The sequence below is a fragment of the Trichechus manatus genome, unplaced genomic scaffold, assembly GCF_000243295.1.
Source record: "Trichechus manatus latirostris isolate Lorelei unplaced genomic scaffold, TriManLat1.0 scaffold00093, whole genome shotgun sequence".
NCBI classification, from domain to species: Eukaryota; Metazoa; Chordata; class Mammalia; order Sirenia; family Trichechidae; genus Trichechus; species Trichechus manatus.
Window position 1 is genome coordinate 6478587 of NW_004444029.1, and position 16262 is coordinate 6494848.

Sequence of the window (16262 nt, forward strand, 5' to 3'; positions counted from 1 at the left end):
GAGGTGAGATGAGAAGGCAGAGAGGGTCAGGAGCTGGTTGAATGGACATGGGAAATCAGGGGTGGAAAGGAGGAGTGTGCTGTTACAGTATAGGGAGAGCAACTAGGGTCACATAACAATGTATGTATAAATTTTTGTATGAGAGACTAACTTGAAATGTAAACTTTCACTTAAACTACAACAATAAACAAAAACATTTTTAAAAAATGAGAACAAAGGGGAAAAAATAAGTGTCAGCTTGGCTAGGCCATGATTCCTAGTACTGTGTGATTGTCTGATGTGATCTTCCTATGTGTTGTAAAATCTATCTCTATGATGTTAATGAGGTTGGATTAGTGGCAGTTATGTTAATGGGACAGGATTCAATCTACAAGATTAGGTTGCATCTTAAGCCAATCTTTTTTGAGATATAAAAGAGAGAAGCGAGCAGAGAGACAGGGGGACCCATACCACCAAGAAAGAAGGAAAGAAGCACCAGGAGCACTATGCATCCTTTGGACTTGGGGTTCCCGCATGGAGAAGCTGCTAGACCAGGGGAAGACTGATGACGAGGACCTTCCTCCAGAGCTGACAGAAAGAGAAAGCCTTTCCCTGGAACTGGCACCCTGAATTCAGACGTCTAGCCTCCTAGACTGTGAGAGAATAAATTTCTCTTTGTTAAAGCTATCCACTCGTGGTATTTCTGTTATAGCAGCACTAGATAACTAAGACACTTTGTAAAGTTCCACCTAAATCACAATTAAAAAAGAAGAAAAGGAAAAGCAACTACTCATTGCTTGAATTGTGGCAGGCAACCTTGAGTACAGTCAGACAACAACTCAATAGTATCACAAGGATCACCAGGATGATGATCGCCTATCTGAGGAACACTAAAGGTAGTAGCTGAGGGTTAGTGTGGGGGCTAGCTATGTGGAAGGGGGTGTTTTGAGGCAAGGGTCAGGAGGTTATAATGCAAGAACATCTGAAAACAATCTTTACAGAGAGTACTAGTAACAAGTTAGGTAAATTGTGGAAAATCCTCTCATTGGATTATGGCCATCATAATAGTGTTTATAAAGAGTGTATAATAACATCTAGACATCTTTCTGTTATTGTGCTAAGGAGAAATAAGCAGGATTCACCAATTAAATATGTGGTAAGTTTTCAGGACTAGAAAAAGTTAAGCATTCTCTTAATATAAAAACAAAAGGCAATATAGCAGAAATATTAAAAGTGGTTGGGTGTATTATTTTTCTTTCTTTCTTTAAAATTCTTTTTTTAGATGAAAGAATATTACCTTTATAATGAAGAAAACTAAAAAGAGGGAACCTTTAAAGATGTTACTAGTGAAAAATAAGCTGTAATTTCAGAAAATATGACATGTTACAAGATAAGAATGTTCTTACCCACATAACAGGTATTGAAAAATGAGAATTGGTTGGTAACAGGGTGTCAGTGTTTCTGTAGCAATGTCTGAGGAAGCTGGTGTTCTGATTTTAATGGCAAGTATCAATTGTCCAGAGTAGGGGGTAGAGGGTAGGACAGGCAGTACTGAAGGGAAGGAAGCATGCAAAGGAACGTTGTGTCCATGTGAGTCTCCTTTTGGCAACACTTCATGACCTACTCCCGCATCACCAAGAAATTTCATAAGCTCTAATTTGTCTCCTGACTGGGTCTATTTTTGAGAAAAACGATGCACAGCTGGCCCAAATAATAGAGCCAGGCCTATCTTCCATTGAAAATGAATACATTGTCAATCTGATTATTTGCCAGCACCCTGTCTTATCAGGTGAGGCAGTAGATCATCCTGATAAATCCATAACATCAGTGCCTCAACTGAAAAGCTGGATACCTGATCTATAACAACAACAACAACAAAACAGCTGCTATCAAATCAGTACTAACTGCTGGAGACCCTATCCATGTCAAAGTAGAACCGTACTCCATAGGGTTTTCGATGGGTAATTTTTCAGAAGTAGATTGCCAAGCCTGTCTTCCAAAGCACCTCTGGTTGGGTTTGAATCGCCAACCTTTCTGTTAGTAGTCCAGCACTTAACTGTTTGTGCCACCCAGGGAATGATACATGTAAAGAGGCAAAATTTGCAACAATTTTACCAACATCGTTCCTTATTAACAGTAGCAAAAAAACAGAGGTAGGTTTTCAGTTCACAGTGATTGTGTGCTGAGGCTCTGCGCTATGGTTTTCCTGGATGAGGTGCAGGAACCCTGGAACATTCTCCAGTACTCACCAATGCTTTGTCCATCATCCCAGAACAGCTGGCCATGAGCTTTCCAGTCACTGTCCAAGGCAACAGTCAATCCCATAAAATTTTGTCGACTGTCAGAAAAAAGAAAGTTATTTTTCTCTAGATTATAGGCTGTAAGAATGAAGGACAGCTTCTGTGGAAAACATTAAACCAAAAAAAAAAAAAAAACCTGTTGCCATCGAGTCAATTCCGACTCACAGCGACCCAAAAGGGCAGAGTAGAACTGTCCCAGAGGGTTTCCAAGGAGCGGCTGGTGGATTCCAACTGCTGACCTTTTGGTTAGCAGCTGAGCTCTTAACTACTTCCCCATCAGGGCTCCATGGAAAACGTTACAAAAAAAAGAAAAAAGGTAATGTGTTAAAGATGCACATAAAGTTCTAAAAACAGGTAACATCTAAGCAAGATGCTTAAATGTTAATGAAAAAAATTCTAAAATTTAATGAAACATTTGGTACAATTTCAACTTTCAAAAAGCAAGGATACATACTTTACATATACACATATCACAATGTCATATGATGTGATATGAATTCCTCAGAAAGAAAACCCTTCAGTAGCTTCCAGATTGCCACAGAATAGAATCCAAAGTCCTTAGCATGTCATTCACCACCTCCATGACCTGATCCCTACCTACTTGACCTCTGTTTATCCCCCTCCCCCTTCCTTATCTATGCTCCACCTGAACCGATGACTTACTCTTCCCCAAACCCAACTCCTTAGCCACTTTGGTTCTTTACTCCTCTCAGGATCTCTCTACCCTGTCCTCATGCATTCAAATCCTAGCCATTATTTAAGACCCAGCTCAAAGTCCTCTCCCATATGAATCAGACTTTACACCACAAGGCTGAAAGTTAGTTCTCTCCTTTGGAATTGTTATTGTTCTTTTTGTGTGTCTCCCTCCTGACATAACATGTTCTACTTAATGTTTTATTATGTGGGTTGTGTGTGTGTGGGGGCACATTTTTTGAGGTGACCCTAGTAGACCTAGGAATGAGCATTGAATCCCTGGGTAGCCCTCACAGGTCAAGAACTTCATTAAGAGTCTCAATGTTTTTATTAACAGTGTGGAAAAGATACATGTGCTCTTCTCAGGAAAGTTTTTGCCCCAGATGTTTGACACAGCCCTACAGATAAAGATCTCCCCAAGACTGACTTCAGGACCTCATCCTCCCCCAGGTCCCATTTAGAAGGCACTCACAGAATAAAGCCATAGACCCTCTCTATAATTTGGTTTATGTATCCACATAGCCTTGGCAAAGGCAGAGCAGCCACCTGTGAGGCCACATCTTCTCCTCACTTGTACCAGTACCAGTTGCCACTGAGTTGATTCCAACTCACGGTGATACTATGTGTGTCAGAGTAGAACTGTGTTCCATTCGTTTTTCAGTGGCTGATTTTTTGGAAACAGTTCACCAAACCTTTCTTCCAAGGCACTTCTGGGTGGACTTGAACCTCCAACCTTTCGATTAGCAGCTGAGTGCATTAACCGTTTGCACCATCCAAGGACTCGCCATGATTCAGAATCGACTGGCCGGCAACTCGTTGTCCTCACCTGTAGTGAGTGTTCATAGCAGGCTCTTGCCAGGGCAGGATGTAGCCTCCTCTGACGTGAAGGTTGATGTGGTCAAGGGGAGCGGCCAGGATCTTCTGCTCACCTGCCGACTCCTCACCTGATTCCTGGAAGGGAGAACATCCACAATGAGTGGAGACAAATAAGTAGAATAAACATGTGCTTTATTACAAGTCCTTCCTTTCCAGGAAGCACGTTTGGAAAGTTGGCACAACACTGCAAACCTAAGGAGAAAGTGTGATTCTCAGCTTTGCCAAAAGCTCTGGAAACCTAGTCGCCTCTCTGTGTTCAATACAGGGGCAAGAAGTCCTCTCAAAAGGTGCTCCAAAAAGATGGGGGGAGAGGAGTGAGAAGGACCAATGTGAAATGGGTGCCCAGGTTTTCTCTATTTACCCGTTTACATAAACTTGACTTGTGTTTAGACAAACCCTGCCATAGCTGAAAGGGTTGGACAGTGTTGACTAGAGAACATGGGCCTGGAGGTCAGGAGAAAGCTCTGGCCACCTCTGTAGCCTTCAAAGACCCACAGAACAAGAGGTGAGTTCTTACCGTGCTGTAGTCATACCAGCGGGCTCTGGGGAAGTAAGCGGAGATCGCAGAAGTACCCTGGAACGTAAAATCCACATGTCGTTGGGAATATGTCACTAAGGAAATGGTTTAATTTCGATTTTTAAAACATTCTCAGTAGAATTAAGATCAGAATGGGAATTTTATTACCGATTTTGAGATGTTTTATTTTGAAAAGTCCTAGGAAACTCATCTTCAAAAACACAGAAAGGTGAATTTTTTTTAAAAATCAAATTTTATAAGGGCACAAGGTGATAGAATTCTAAAATGAGAACTCAAGGAGGAGGTCATGAAGATTTCACTAACTAAGACATTGAAGAAAAAAAGAAAGACCCCCTCAGAGGTCCCAGACATGATTTGCCTGGCAGCAGGGAACTGGATAGGTCTTTAGGTGGTGTAAATGGTTTGTGATCCACTGCTAACCTAAAGGTTGGTGGTTCAAGCCCACCCAGTGGCACCATGGAAGATGGCCTGGCAATCTGCTTTTGTAAAGATTACAGCCGAGAAAACCCTGTGGAGCTCAGTTCTACTTTGTCACATAGCGGTCACCATGAGTTGGATTCAGCTCTGCAGCCAACAACCACCACAGCGACAGGGAACCAGAAAAGGTGGTCTTTTGGCTGTCTTCATGAACTCTCGATGACGAGATTGGAGGGTTTCTGATGATGACGGGAACTCACATTTTCCAGCACAGGGCTGATCAGGATGGCGGGACCCAGCATGAACTGACAGTCGATCTCCCAGGTCTTAGTGTCATCTGCAAACCTTAAAGGATGCATGAGAAGCACTCACCCCTCCTGGCACACCAGTTGTGAGGGTTGTTTACCACACACCCAGTCCCGCTGCATGGGAAGAAGCAAGACTCACTCATGGAGAAGGGGCCGGACGACAGTGCTGCCCTCGACATGGGCCTTGTGCATCAGGGTGTAGAGGTATGGCAGCAGGGTGTATCTGGTCTGCAGGACGCTCCTGGAGTAGTTCTCAAAGGCAGCATCCCAGGACACAGGATCTTGTCTCTAAATGAGAAAGGAGGACACTCAGAAGTCCCTCCTTCACTCCCTCCCTGTGGTGTCAGAGAAGGGTCAGCTGATATGTACCCCACTGTGGGCTACACCTCACTCCTAGCCCAGCCTCCCCTCCCCACCATTCTACAGACTAGGGCTTCTCTTCCTCCTCTTGTCCCCAGTTCTCACGTCCCTACACAGGTCTGGCTTTGACCCCGTGTGCATGTGGAGACAGGACTCCAGGCAGCACAAACATATCTTGAGTGGATTTGAGCAAAACACAAACCAAGCATTTTTAAAAGGAAAGGGGGCTTCTTCTATGCAAGCCCATTGGGAAGCTATACTAAATTCCTCTCCTCATAGGACTGTTTCCCTGGAGATGGGAAGCGTATATTGTTAAGAATGACTGACAACTTGAGGGTTCAGAGTTTTTTTGGGTTTTCCACAAAATGGGGATTCTGGTGATTTTAATTTTTTCTCAGGACGTAAGTACGATACTCGTGAAACTACATTGCATGATACTGTAATGGTAGATACAGGATATGGTACATTTGTCAAAACCCATAAGACTGTACAACACAGAATGAATCCTAATGTGAACTGCGGACTTCAGTTAAAATGTATCAATACTGGCTCATCAATGGTAACACAGGTACGACAGGAATGTAAAATTTTAATAATAAGGGAAACCCTATGTGTGAGTATGTGGGCGGGGGGTGCATATGGGAACTCTCTGTACTTTGTACCCAATTTTTCTGTAAACCTGAAACTACTCTAAAATATAGAGAATGAAGGACAGGAAGTCGTGATTTGAGGGTGTGAACGACTGTCTCACCCTGGTCCCGATGGTGTTGTGGTTCCTGGAGAAAGGGTAGAAAGCCCCCAGCTGCATCCAGCGGACGCACATCTCGTATTCCGCGTTTCCAAAGAAGCCACATATGTCTGCTCCTGTCTGAGAAGGGGCAATATCAGGCATGAGGTGGGCTCATGCAGGCTGCTGGCTCCTGAGATCTGGCTGTGTAACTAGATGGCCCAGTGCCACTTACATAGGACATTCCAAAGAGGCTGAACTCCATCATGCCTGCAAAGAGAAGACACCGCTGGGTTGGACCAAGCAGCACTTAGGGAAAGAGGGTGTTTCACCTGCCTCTTCTGAACCCTGCTGGAGAGCCCTGGGCCACTTCTGGTGAAAATACCTAAAGATGCATCTAGACCAACATGCACACCATTGGGGGCCTCAGCTCATGTTGATTTCACCCCACACCCCAGCGCCCCCTGCCCACGTGCCCCAGGAACGAGCCTCCTCACCGATGATGGATTTCCTCAGCTGGTCCCAGGAGGCCGTGTTGCCTCCCAGCCAGTGTCCTGCCCAGCGGCCAGAGGAGGGGAAGGTGGAGCGGGTGATGACAACACCTCGTTGCCCTGTCACCTGCTGCACAGCTCTGGGTGGAGGGGACAAGGAGGTGAGCTGAAGTGGCTTTGAGGAGAACACCAGAGGACTTCACCCAGAAAGCAGCTGCAGCCTGAGCGAAAGCAGCAGCTGCTCCCTTCTGTACCCGGGAGCTTCTCTCTGAGAGGGTCCACCATCTGCAAGGGATACTTAGACCCCAGTGAGCTTCCAGAAGGACAGCTGCAGGCATGTCAGCACCCAGAACGAGGACTTCCTTCTTTTTAAAACTCTAATTCACTGGTTGTCTATATGGAGGTGAGGCGCTCTGGTGGCACAGTGGTTAAGCATGGTTCGAATCCACCAGCCACTGAACGGGAGAGAGATGTGGCAGTCTGATTCCATAAAGGTTATAGCCTTAGAAATCCTACGGGGAAGTTCTATTCTGTCCTACAGGGTCGCTATGAGTCGGAATCGACTCGACGGACAGCAGGTTTGGTTTTGGTTTACATGGAGGTAAAGAAGTGCTGGAGGTAGGACAGGCATCTGCCGAGCAATCCCTCCATCCAGGGTCATTCTGCCCACTCTCAAGTGTCCTGTCTCACAACTTATGAGGAAGGTTTTCCTGCCCTCCTCTAGCTGTGAGGAAACTGAGGCTGGAGAAGGTAGACGAGATGTCAAAGATCATTTAAGAGCAAGGGAGCAGAGCTGGAAGTGAGATGAAGGACAGCTTTGCAGCCATGTTCACTCTGCTTTGCTCCGCCTCACACAGCTGGGTCCCTTTTGCACACTGAGTCCCGTGCTGCCAATGACAAGGGCACACTCACTCGTAGGTGGGCCTGGTCTGGGCCCAGCCGTACAGGCTGTGCACGTCGTAGTGCCGCACCAGGGAGCCGTCCGCCAGCACCTGCTGGCTCTGCATGCACAGCGTCTTGCTGCTCAGGCCGCTGTCCCTGGACTCCAGAGCTGAGGGGAGATTCTAGTTATTTCCAAAGTGACTTGACTTGCAGATTCCCTGGAAATGCCCATCATTTTCTGTTTCCCTATTTCAATCAACAATGCTGTTACCAGTAACAGGTCCAATTTTAAGGGTGTTTAGCCCACCCAATCCACAACTGGCGACTTTATAACTGATGAGGGTTGAGGACAGGGCGTGGTGCTGGCAGACACACTCTCCTTTTTGCTCTAGTGCTATCACAGCCCAGTGGCTCCCTGGGGTGGTGCAAACGGTTAAGCGCTCGACTAAGAGCTGAAAGGTTGGTGGTTCTAACCCACCCAGAGGCACCTCAGAAGAATGACCTGGTGATCTGCCTCTGAAAGGTCACAACCTTGAAAACTCTTTTGGAGCAGTTCTACTCTGACACGTGGGGCCTCCATGAGTCAAAATCAACTAGGCAGCAATTGACAACAACAAAATCACAGCCAGAGTAGCAACCCAATACACTCTCCTGTCATGTCTGTCTATCCCACTAGATGGTGATCTTCTCACGGGAACAGATCCTGTTTCAACCAACTCTATTCATGTTTCCAGTCCTCCTGACACATAAAATACTAAATTAAGAGAAGAAGGTGAAAATGAATGAGTGAATGAGTGAGTGAATGAGTGAGTAAGTGAGTTACTGAGCAATGGGCAACATAGAGGTGACTTGGATTCTAGATCCTCTCTCACAAATGACCAGTACAGTGCTTTGGGGAGGTGGGTTACTCCCCTCCTGGGCCTCTGTAAGGGGAGGGGGCTCAACCCCTCCCATCCTAGGGCACTATGAGTCTCTGTTTCTGTTTGCACCACAGTCCAGCCAGGGTGTATCCTTCATGAAATGTCTTTGAACACAGGCAGGGAGAGGCAGGGACTAGGTTTCATTCTCTAATCAAGAAAGAGAGAGAGGGAGGGAGGGAGAAGGAGAGAGGGAGAAAGAGGGGGGGAAAAAGGGAGGGAAGGAGAAAGAAAGAGAGGGAAGAAGAGGCAGGGAAGGAGAGAGAGAGAGAGGAACAGAGAGAGAGGGAAGGGGGGAGAAGGAGGGAGAAAGAGGAGGGAAAGGGAGGGAGGGGGAAGGAAGGAGACAGAGAAGAGGAAGGAGAGAGGGACAGAGGGAGAGACATGGAGGGAGAGACAGAGAGAGAGAGAAAGGAGGAGGAGGAGGTAGAGAGAGGGAGGGAGGGAAGGAGAGAGACACAGAGAGAGAGAGAGAGCAGGAAGGGGAGGGAGAGACGAGAGAGAAGGGGATAGTTGAGAGTTTTAGAAATCAGTTCCTTGTCACCAAGGTAATCAGATGGCCCTGCTCTGTCTTCCATACCACTTCATGTCCTTGTTTCTATGCCTGCTTAGTAATGAACGTCTTTCCACTTACTCAAGAACATTCTATCGGGTTTTATGCCACGTTTTCGAGAGACTGTCCTGTGTCCCGCATTAGCCTTTACTTTGACTGTAAGGGGCAACCTGCGAGGTTTGCAGGCAGAGGATGACTTGATGTATAACCGTTGTACATACATGGCATGTAGGGCGGGTTATTCAGAATGCTATCCTGGCAGCCGCTGACGGATCCATCCACAAAGTTTGATGGCTCGTTCATATCCTGAAATGAGTTAGCAAAGATTTCACAACATCAGGGCAACATGGCCTTTGCTATGGAGGACGCTGAGCTTGGGGAGGTGGCTGGGTTGTACGGAAGCCTCACCCACCAGCTGGAAGCTGAATTTACTCTCCTTAACCCCAGGCGCAGACTCAAATGGGCTCTAAGCAAATGTGCGGGCTTGGGGTGGGGAGAGGGGGGGTCATATGCTCCTCATGGGGCAAATGGTTAATGTGCTTGGCTGGCTGCTAACCAAAAGGTTGGAGGTTTGAGTCCACCCACAGGCACCTCAGAAGAAAGGCCTGGTGATCTACTTCTGAAAAATCAGCCACTGAAAACTCCATGGAGCACAGTTCTACTCTGACACTCCTGGTCTCCAGGAGTTGAAGCTGACTCCACGGCAACTGGTTTTAGCTTACTTGGCATTTTTAAGCTTGTGAGGATTGTTTCATACTGGCAAAAATATTGAGATTATGCTGGACCCAGAGCCTAAGGAAACACCTCTTGCTTCATTTCGCCACACAAGAAGCTCATGGCTGCTTTCTATGCTTGAGTTCTTTGCTGTCATGTAGCCAAACGTCAATAGTATCCCCCTTACCCTTTCTTAGCCCAGTAGTTTGAACTACTTGGTGAAGACCAAGTACAAGGAGGAGTTCCTTGCTTTCTGCAGTAGACGCATTCCTGGAAAGTTGTCAGTAACTCGGAAATAAATCTGGGAATGAGATCATCCTTGGGGAGAATTTCTTACTTAAATGCAAGGACTCCTGAGGTGACTATTCCCTGCCTACTTACTTATCAATGGAGAAGTTTAAATTTTGTATATTGGACTGTCCTAAACAGCACAAACTAAACACAAGTCCAAGTGTTCAGGGAATTATTCACTATCTTAAAAACCAAACAAACCAAACCCGTTGCCATCGAGTCAATTCCGACTCATAGCGACCCTATAGGACAGAGTAGAACTGCCCCACACGGTTTCCAGGGAGTACCTGGTGGATTCAAACTGCCGACCTTTTGCTTAGCAGCCGAGCTCTTAACCACTGTGCCACCAGGGTTTGCTTCACTCCGCTGGAACAAAGAGCTCGGAGCTACCAGCATCTCTCATTCCTCAAAGTTGCCCAGTCTCCTCACTGTCTGACTCGCCTCTTGGGGTTGGTGAGTCAGGAGCTTCCTGCAGCCTGGCCTGGACCCCAGGGGCTCTGCAGAGCTGGCCTAGACCACAGTCAAGATTCAGTCCACTGGACAGAGGGGAGGTAAATCGGACATGTTCCCATTCCCTAGAAATGTTCCCATTCTCATTCCTTAGTGGTGCAGTGGCTAAAGTGCTCGGTGGCTACCAGAAGGGTCAGCGGTTCGAACCCACCAGCTGCTCCGTGGGAAAAAGATGTGGCAGTCAGCTTTGGCAAAGATTACAGCCTTGGAAACCATATGGGGCACATTTACTCTGTCCTACAGGGTCTCTGTGAGTCAGAATCGACTGAACTACAACTGCTTTGGTTTAAGAGTCCTTGGATGTGTGTCCTAGAGGTTCTCAGGAAATCCGGCTCTTGAGACCATGGATGTGTACACCACACCTGGACAGACGGTGTTTCTAGGTAACAGACCTTGCAAGCTCCCCAGAGCCTTGGCACCAGGACTGTGGGAATGCTTGCTGGCCCTCAGCTTCACTCCTGCCTGCCCCAAATCTGCTCTGTATGGGGAGGGGCTCTCAGGTTCTCTTCCCATTGGCTTCTGGGTGGGTGTGGCCAATGGGAGGAGAGAAGCCAGAGTATTTCTCCCCTTCCTCTTGTCTCTGCAGCATCTCCTCCATGGGATCCAAACCCCAGCAGGCCCACAGTAATCTCCCAGAGCCTCCCTTCTGTAGCAGCACCCCTCCCTCACATCCCTCCAGCCTCAGCCCCTGCTCTGCTAGTCTCTGGATTGCTCCCCATGTTCTGGCCACCAACACTTGCAAAGAAGAACAACCAGAGGTACACTTACAAGCCACAGCCCATCAAACTTCAAGCTCTTCTCTGGCTCTCGAGGGTTTTCATAGAGCTCTTGTATTTCTTTCTTCCACCATGCAACTGTGCTGTTGCGTAGGAAGTCAGGAAATGCCACGTGGGCCCTGTACAGCTGGGAGAGTAACACACACCCTCAAGGTGGGTCTCAGCCTGCCCAGGGATGGGGTCCGGGGCCAGGAAGGGCAGCTGGGCAGGCACCTGGGCCAAGCACAGAACCTCCCTCTCTGACCTAACCTCAGATCTGCCACCACTGCCCCATCTACTGGGACACAAAGAAACCAGGGAAGGCAGGTCATATATTTTATTTCCTACAAAACGTTCTTATTTTCCTAGAGAGTCTTATGGGATTTGTTTTATGACTGGGTGTTTAATCATGAGAACTGGAAAATTAGCAGTCCCTGCCTGAACAATTGAACTTCAGAGATACAAACGGCTTTTCTACACTGGCCAAATAAATGAAGGAGGACCAGTCGTCCAGGGAAGAAGGAGCTGCAGAATCCAGGAGATGCCAGATGCCCTGGCTGTGTGAATACCAGCAGGTGCTGAGATCAAGGCATTACTCCTTCAAAGGGGCTTGCATTTTCTGTTACATGTAGACGATTCATTAAAACCCAGTCTGTTCAGGATGGATACCACCTTGCTGAACATATCCTAGACTTTGGTTCATTGTTTTTAAAGCAACTTCAGCTTCAAACAAAACACAACCCATTAAAGGAACTCATGTGGAGGGATCTCCTGCTACACATTTCCATTTTAGTTCTTGCTGGAGTTTTCTATTTGACCGTCACTCTCTCCAAGATTCTACCAGCTGACGAGCACACTCAGATTAAAGCTACTTAACATCAGGATAAAATGCCCAGATATCCAGACATTTGGGGCAGTGTGGGCAACTGTACCTTCACCTGAGTCTCATGGTCGAGGGATTCATCCACATTAACATTGGGCAGATCCGGCCAAGCCTGGAGCAGAAGAAGAAAAGTCAGAACCTTCCTAGGCGCTGCACACACAACAACGAGATGTTTCACATCAGACTCTGATGGTTTCAATCTCCAGAAAATGCTTGGGGATCTTGGTCATTAAGTAAATTGTAAAGGCAAATATAAGAAACTCTGTTTGATGGAAGGAGCTGGGATCTCTCAACTCATTCCACCTCTTGACTCATTTCCAAAATCTCATTTCTGAACTTGATGATTGACTTGGTCCATTTTAAACGTGTCCTCCAAACAATCACCTCTCAAGTGATTATTCACCTTTCTGATCTACCAGTCATAGACCCTGGCACAGAATTCCCTCTACAAATGATAACTGTGAAGTGTGACTCTAAAAAAATAAGACTGAGTTCCAGTCACAGCTCATGGAGGTTTTGGGGGCCCCAGTCTTTAAAGCCTTACAAAATCCATGGTAATACCCACACACATTTATTAACTGGTTCATGCAGCAAACACTTATTGAGCACTTACTGTGTGCCAGACACTGTTCTAGGTTCTGTATCTACGGAGACTGAAATAAGAAATAGCCCTTGTTTTCTAAGAGTTCATAGATGGTAGGTAAGTACCTGGTTGTATGCTGTACCTTCCAAGGGTTATGATACAGACAACGAAGAAATAAGGAGAGCTAAACTAGTCACTGAATGCTTCGCAGGGGTAAGATTTAAGGTGGTTCTTGAAGTGCAGATATTATTTGGCTAAGCTGAGAAGTCAACATTCAAGGCATGGTGAGCATGGCATGTGCCCCAAGCAACAGGAAGCAGTGACGTATATCGCGAGAACAGAGTCTGAGTCCCCTCCTCAAGAGTCAGGGAGTCCACCTACCACGCAGGTGTTATAAATCAGAAACACAAGGATTAGAACTGAGGTCCCCTGAAGGAATTAAAGCAGGGAAGGGAAGGAGGACGAGCTATACAACTTAGTGGTTGATTTAGATATGTTGTTGTCAGTTGCCATTGAGTCGATTCTGACTCACGGCGACCCCATGTGTGTCAGAGTAGAACTGTGCCCCACAGGGTTTTCTTGACTGTAATCTTTACAGAAGCAGATTGCCAGGCCTTTCTTCTGTGGCACTGCTGGGTGGGTTCGAACTGCCAACCTTTAAGTTAACAGCTGATTGCAAACCAGTTGTGCCACCCAGTGACCTAGATTTATAGACAGAGGCTGATTAAGCCTCATGGGTCAAAGAGGCAAGTTTTGATTGTGGGTGATTGGGAGACACAGATTTCAGAGTCATTCTCAAAAAGGTTCCTTGTGTTTGTGAAATGACAATCTGGAATACAAGAGGTGGGGAGCAGATCAGAGTACGTTCAGACAACAAAACAAAGTGATGTTGCAGAGGGTAAGACCTGTAACCTTGGTTTTAGAAATGTTTCTGAGCTAATCAGTATCAGACAGATTCCTATTCATTCATAATTTATTCATTACCAGATATATTTTTCCAGGATTTATTGAGAGAATCTTTTAATCAAGACATTGGGGTGCTGATTAGGGACAGACACCTTCTCCTCGGCCTTACCTTCCCCCAGACAATGTCACTGCTGTCTGGCCATTTGATGAACACGTTGTCTGCCTGCCCCCTGGTGAAGGGGAGATACCCGGTCTCATTGCCAGAAATGGCTGGGTCCTGCAGAGAAGGAATTTAAAATAGCAAAAGTGGGAGACACATCTCCAAGAAACCTCCTTTCCAAAATTTGAACAAATTATGCACCTCAATACCAAAGACCATGGATAATTTTCCTTATGTCTGCTCAGCATATTACTATTACTCATTGCCATCGAGTCGATTCCAACTCATAGCGACCCTGTAGGACAGGGTAGAACTTCCCCATAGGGTTTCCAAGGCTGTAATCTTTAAGGAAGCAAATTGCCACATCTTTCTTCTGCAGAGCGGCTGGTGGAACCTTTCAGTTAGCAGCTGAGTGCTTAACCATTGTGCCAAATGGGAGGGTGTCTCAGGTACCCAAAACAAGATATAGCCCCCTTATGAAGGATACTTTCTTTCACAGGGAATAAGAACCTGTGTCAAAAAATGATGGTGTGGGGGACTTCTGGCAAAATGGCGCTCTAGGCAGAATTACCACACCGTCCCTCCACAGCAAAGATCCAAAAAACTAAGCCGAACAGAGAAAACAACAATCCTGAAACCCTAAAACATCAAATGAAGAGACAAAGAACTCAGCCAAGCACCAAATGGAGTGAGAAAACTGACAGAGAACGGAGAGTGAGGAGAGACTCATGCAGAGGTCCCCTATCAGCTAATGCAGCACGGATCCACCATCTTGGACTCCTATCCAAGACTAGCAAACATGGGGTATGAGAAAGCAGCTTCACGGAGCTTCCAGCGGGAGACAAAACAACCAGTAATTTGTGATATACGCTTTCCCACCCCCCATCCTTCTTCACCCCCATTCGGGCTCCTCTGCTTCCTGCAGCCACAATCTCTTGTCCAGGAAGCACCGGCTGCTTGGATTCCACCCACCCAAACGGGCCGGCTCTCTGAGTGCCATTTGTCAGCTGCTGGTGTTGCTTCTTTCCGCTTCTTTTGATTTATTCCTTACCTCTCACCACCTCCCCCTCCTTTCACTCAAATACCTGGCTCCGTGCCCCATCTTTGTTTCTTCCTGAGGGGCTGTGGAGCTCCGGTAATTTGTGATATACACTTTCCCACCTCCTACCCTTCTTCACCCACACTCGGCCTCCTCTGCTTCCCGTGGACACAGTCCCTTGTCTGGGAAGCATCAGTTGCTGGGATTCCACCAGCCCGTGCGAGCTGGCTCTTTGAGTACCATTTGTTGGCTGCTGGTGTTGCCTTTTTTCCACTTCTTTTGATTCTTCCTCACCTCTCACCATCTCCCCCTCCTTTCGCTCAAACACCAGACTCCTTGAGCCATCGTTGCTTCTTCCTGAGGGGCTGTAGAGCTCCGTTCAGTGTGGAGCTGCTTCCCAGTCTGGGCTGCCACACTGGTGGGATCCCGGGGCTTTTGTTCGTTTGTTTGGGGTTGTTTATTAGTTTTCTTTTCGTTTTCTTGAGTTGGGAGCCCATTCTGGCTGGGCGGTGCTGTGCGGCTTGGAGCCTACCCCCTCGGCTTGCACGGATGCACAGAGGGATCCCTGAGGGCATTTCTTTTTTCATTGTTTTTTTTTTTTTTTTTCTGTTTTTTGGGGGCATTTCTTGTTGTTTTTATTTTTTTTAAATTTGTTTTGTTTTCTTTTCCCTCTTTTTCCCTTTTTGTCTTTCTTCATTACTCAGTTTCTCGTCTCTCTATATCTTCCTTCTATTTCTGTTCCCTGAATACCTGGCGTTGTATACCTCTACTCCTTCTAGCCAGGCTGTACTGCAACACCTGAGAACAACTTCCCCAGATCTCATAGCCGCACCAGTGGGATCCCTGGGAACTTTGGTGTTCTTTTCGCTTTCCAATTTTTATTTATTCATTCTTTTCTTTTTTTTTCTTCCTCTTCCCCTTTTTGTTTTTCTCCATTTCATAGTCTCTCATCTCTCCACTCCAACGGAAGCTCCCCTAGCATTCTTTTTTGTTTGTTTGTATGTTTTTGGCTCCTGTTCCTCTCTCCTCTCTCCCATATCCATCTTAGCTCCACACATAACCATCTCCCTGCTACATCCTGCCTACCTGCACGGTGCACTTAACATCACACCACCAAGCAGCACAGGCATGGCCTCCTGGAACCTGCCCTGCACTGATTACCGACCCGCCCTGGTGGCTGTAGTAAGTGCCACAAACAACAGTCCCAGTAACTCCTCTTCAGCTAGACCTGCCCTGCCATATCATATCTGAGTGACTGACCCTGCCAGTTGGAGAAGGAGGTGAAAAGTATTGTGTCCACAGATGAGCAAACAACAAAGAACATACAGCCCGCCTGATCAGACATAGCCAAATTTGAAAAAAAAAAAAGGGATGAAACAA

General features: G+C 46.6%; 1 protein-coding gene across 1 annotated transcript in view; it reads right to left on the minus strand.

The window, feature by feature from the left end:
* Nucleotides 1-16262, minus strand: part of LOC101350583 (probable maltase-glucoamylase 2) — a 114336-nt gene that overhangs the window by 15837 nt on the left and 82237 nt on the right. Inside the window, exons 32-44 of the mRNA XM_023736923.1 lie at nucleotides 13853-13960; nucleotides 12244-12306; nucleotides 11325-11459; nucleotides 9263-9347; nucleotides 7602-7740; nucleotides 6696-6829; nucleotides 6434-6468; nucleotides 6223-6339; nucleotides 5251-5399; nucleotides 5064-5148; nucleotides 4366-4422; nucleotides 3799-3923; nucleotides 2229-2317 (exon numbers count right to left, since the gene is read on the minus strand). Of these exons, the coding sequence (XP_023592691.1) occupies nucleotides 2229-2317; nucleotides 3799-3923; nucleotides 4366-4422; nucleotides 5064-5148; nucleotides 5251-5399; nucleotides 6223-6339; nucleotides 6434-6468; nucleotides 6696-6829; nucleotides 7602-7740; nucleotides 9263-9347; nucleotides 11325-11459; nucleotides 12244-12306; nucleotides 13853-13960 (1321 nt within the window). The remainder of the gene's footprint in view (nucleotides 1-2228; nucleotides 2318-3798; nucleotides 3924-4365; nucleotides 4423-5063; nucleotides 5149-5250; nucleotides 5400-6222; nucleotides 6340-6433; nucleotides 6469-6695; nucleotides 6830-7601; nucleotides 7741-9262; nucleotides 9348-11324; nucleotides 11460-12243; nucleotides 12307-13852; nucleotides 13961-16262) is intronic.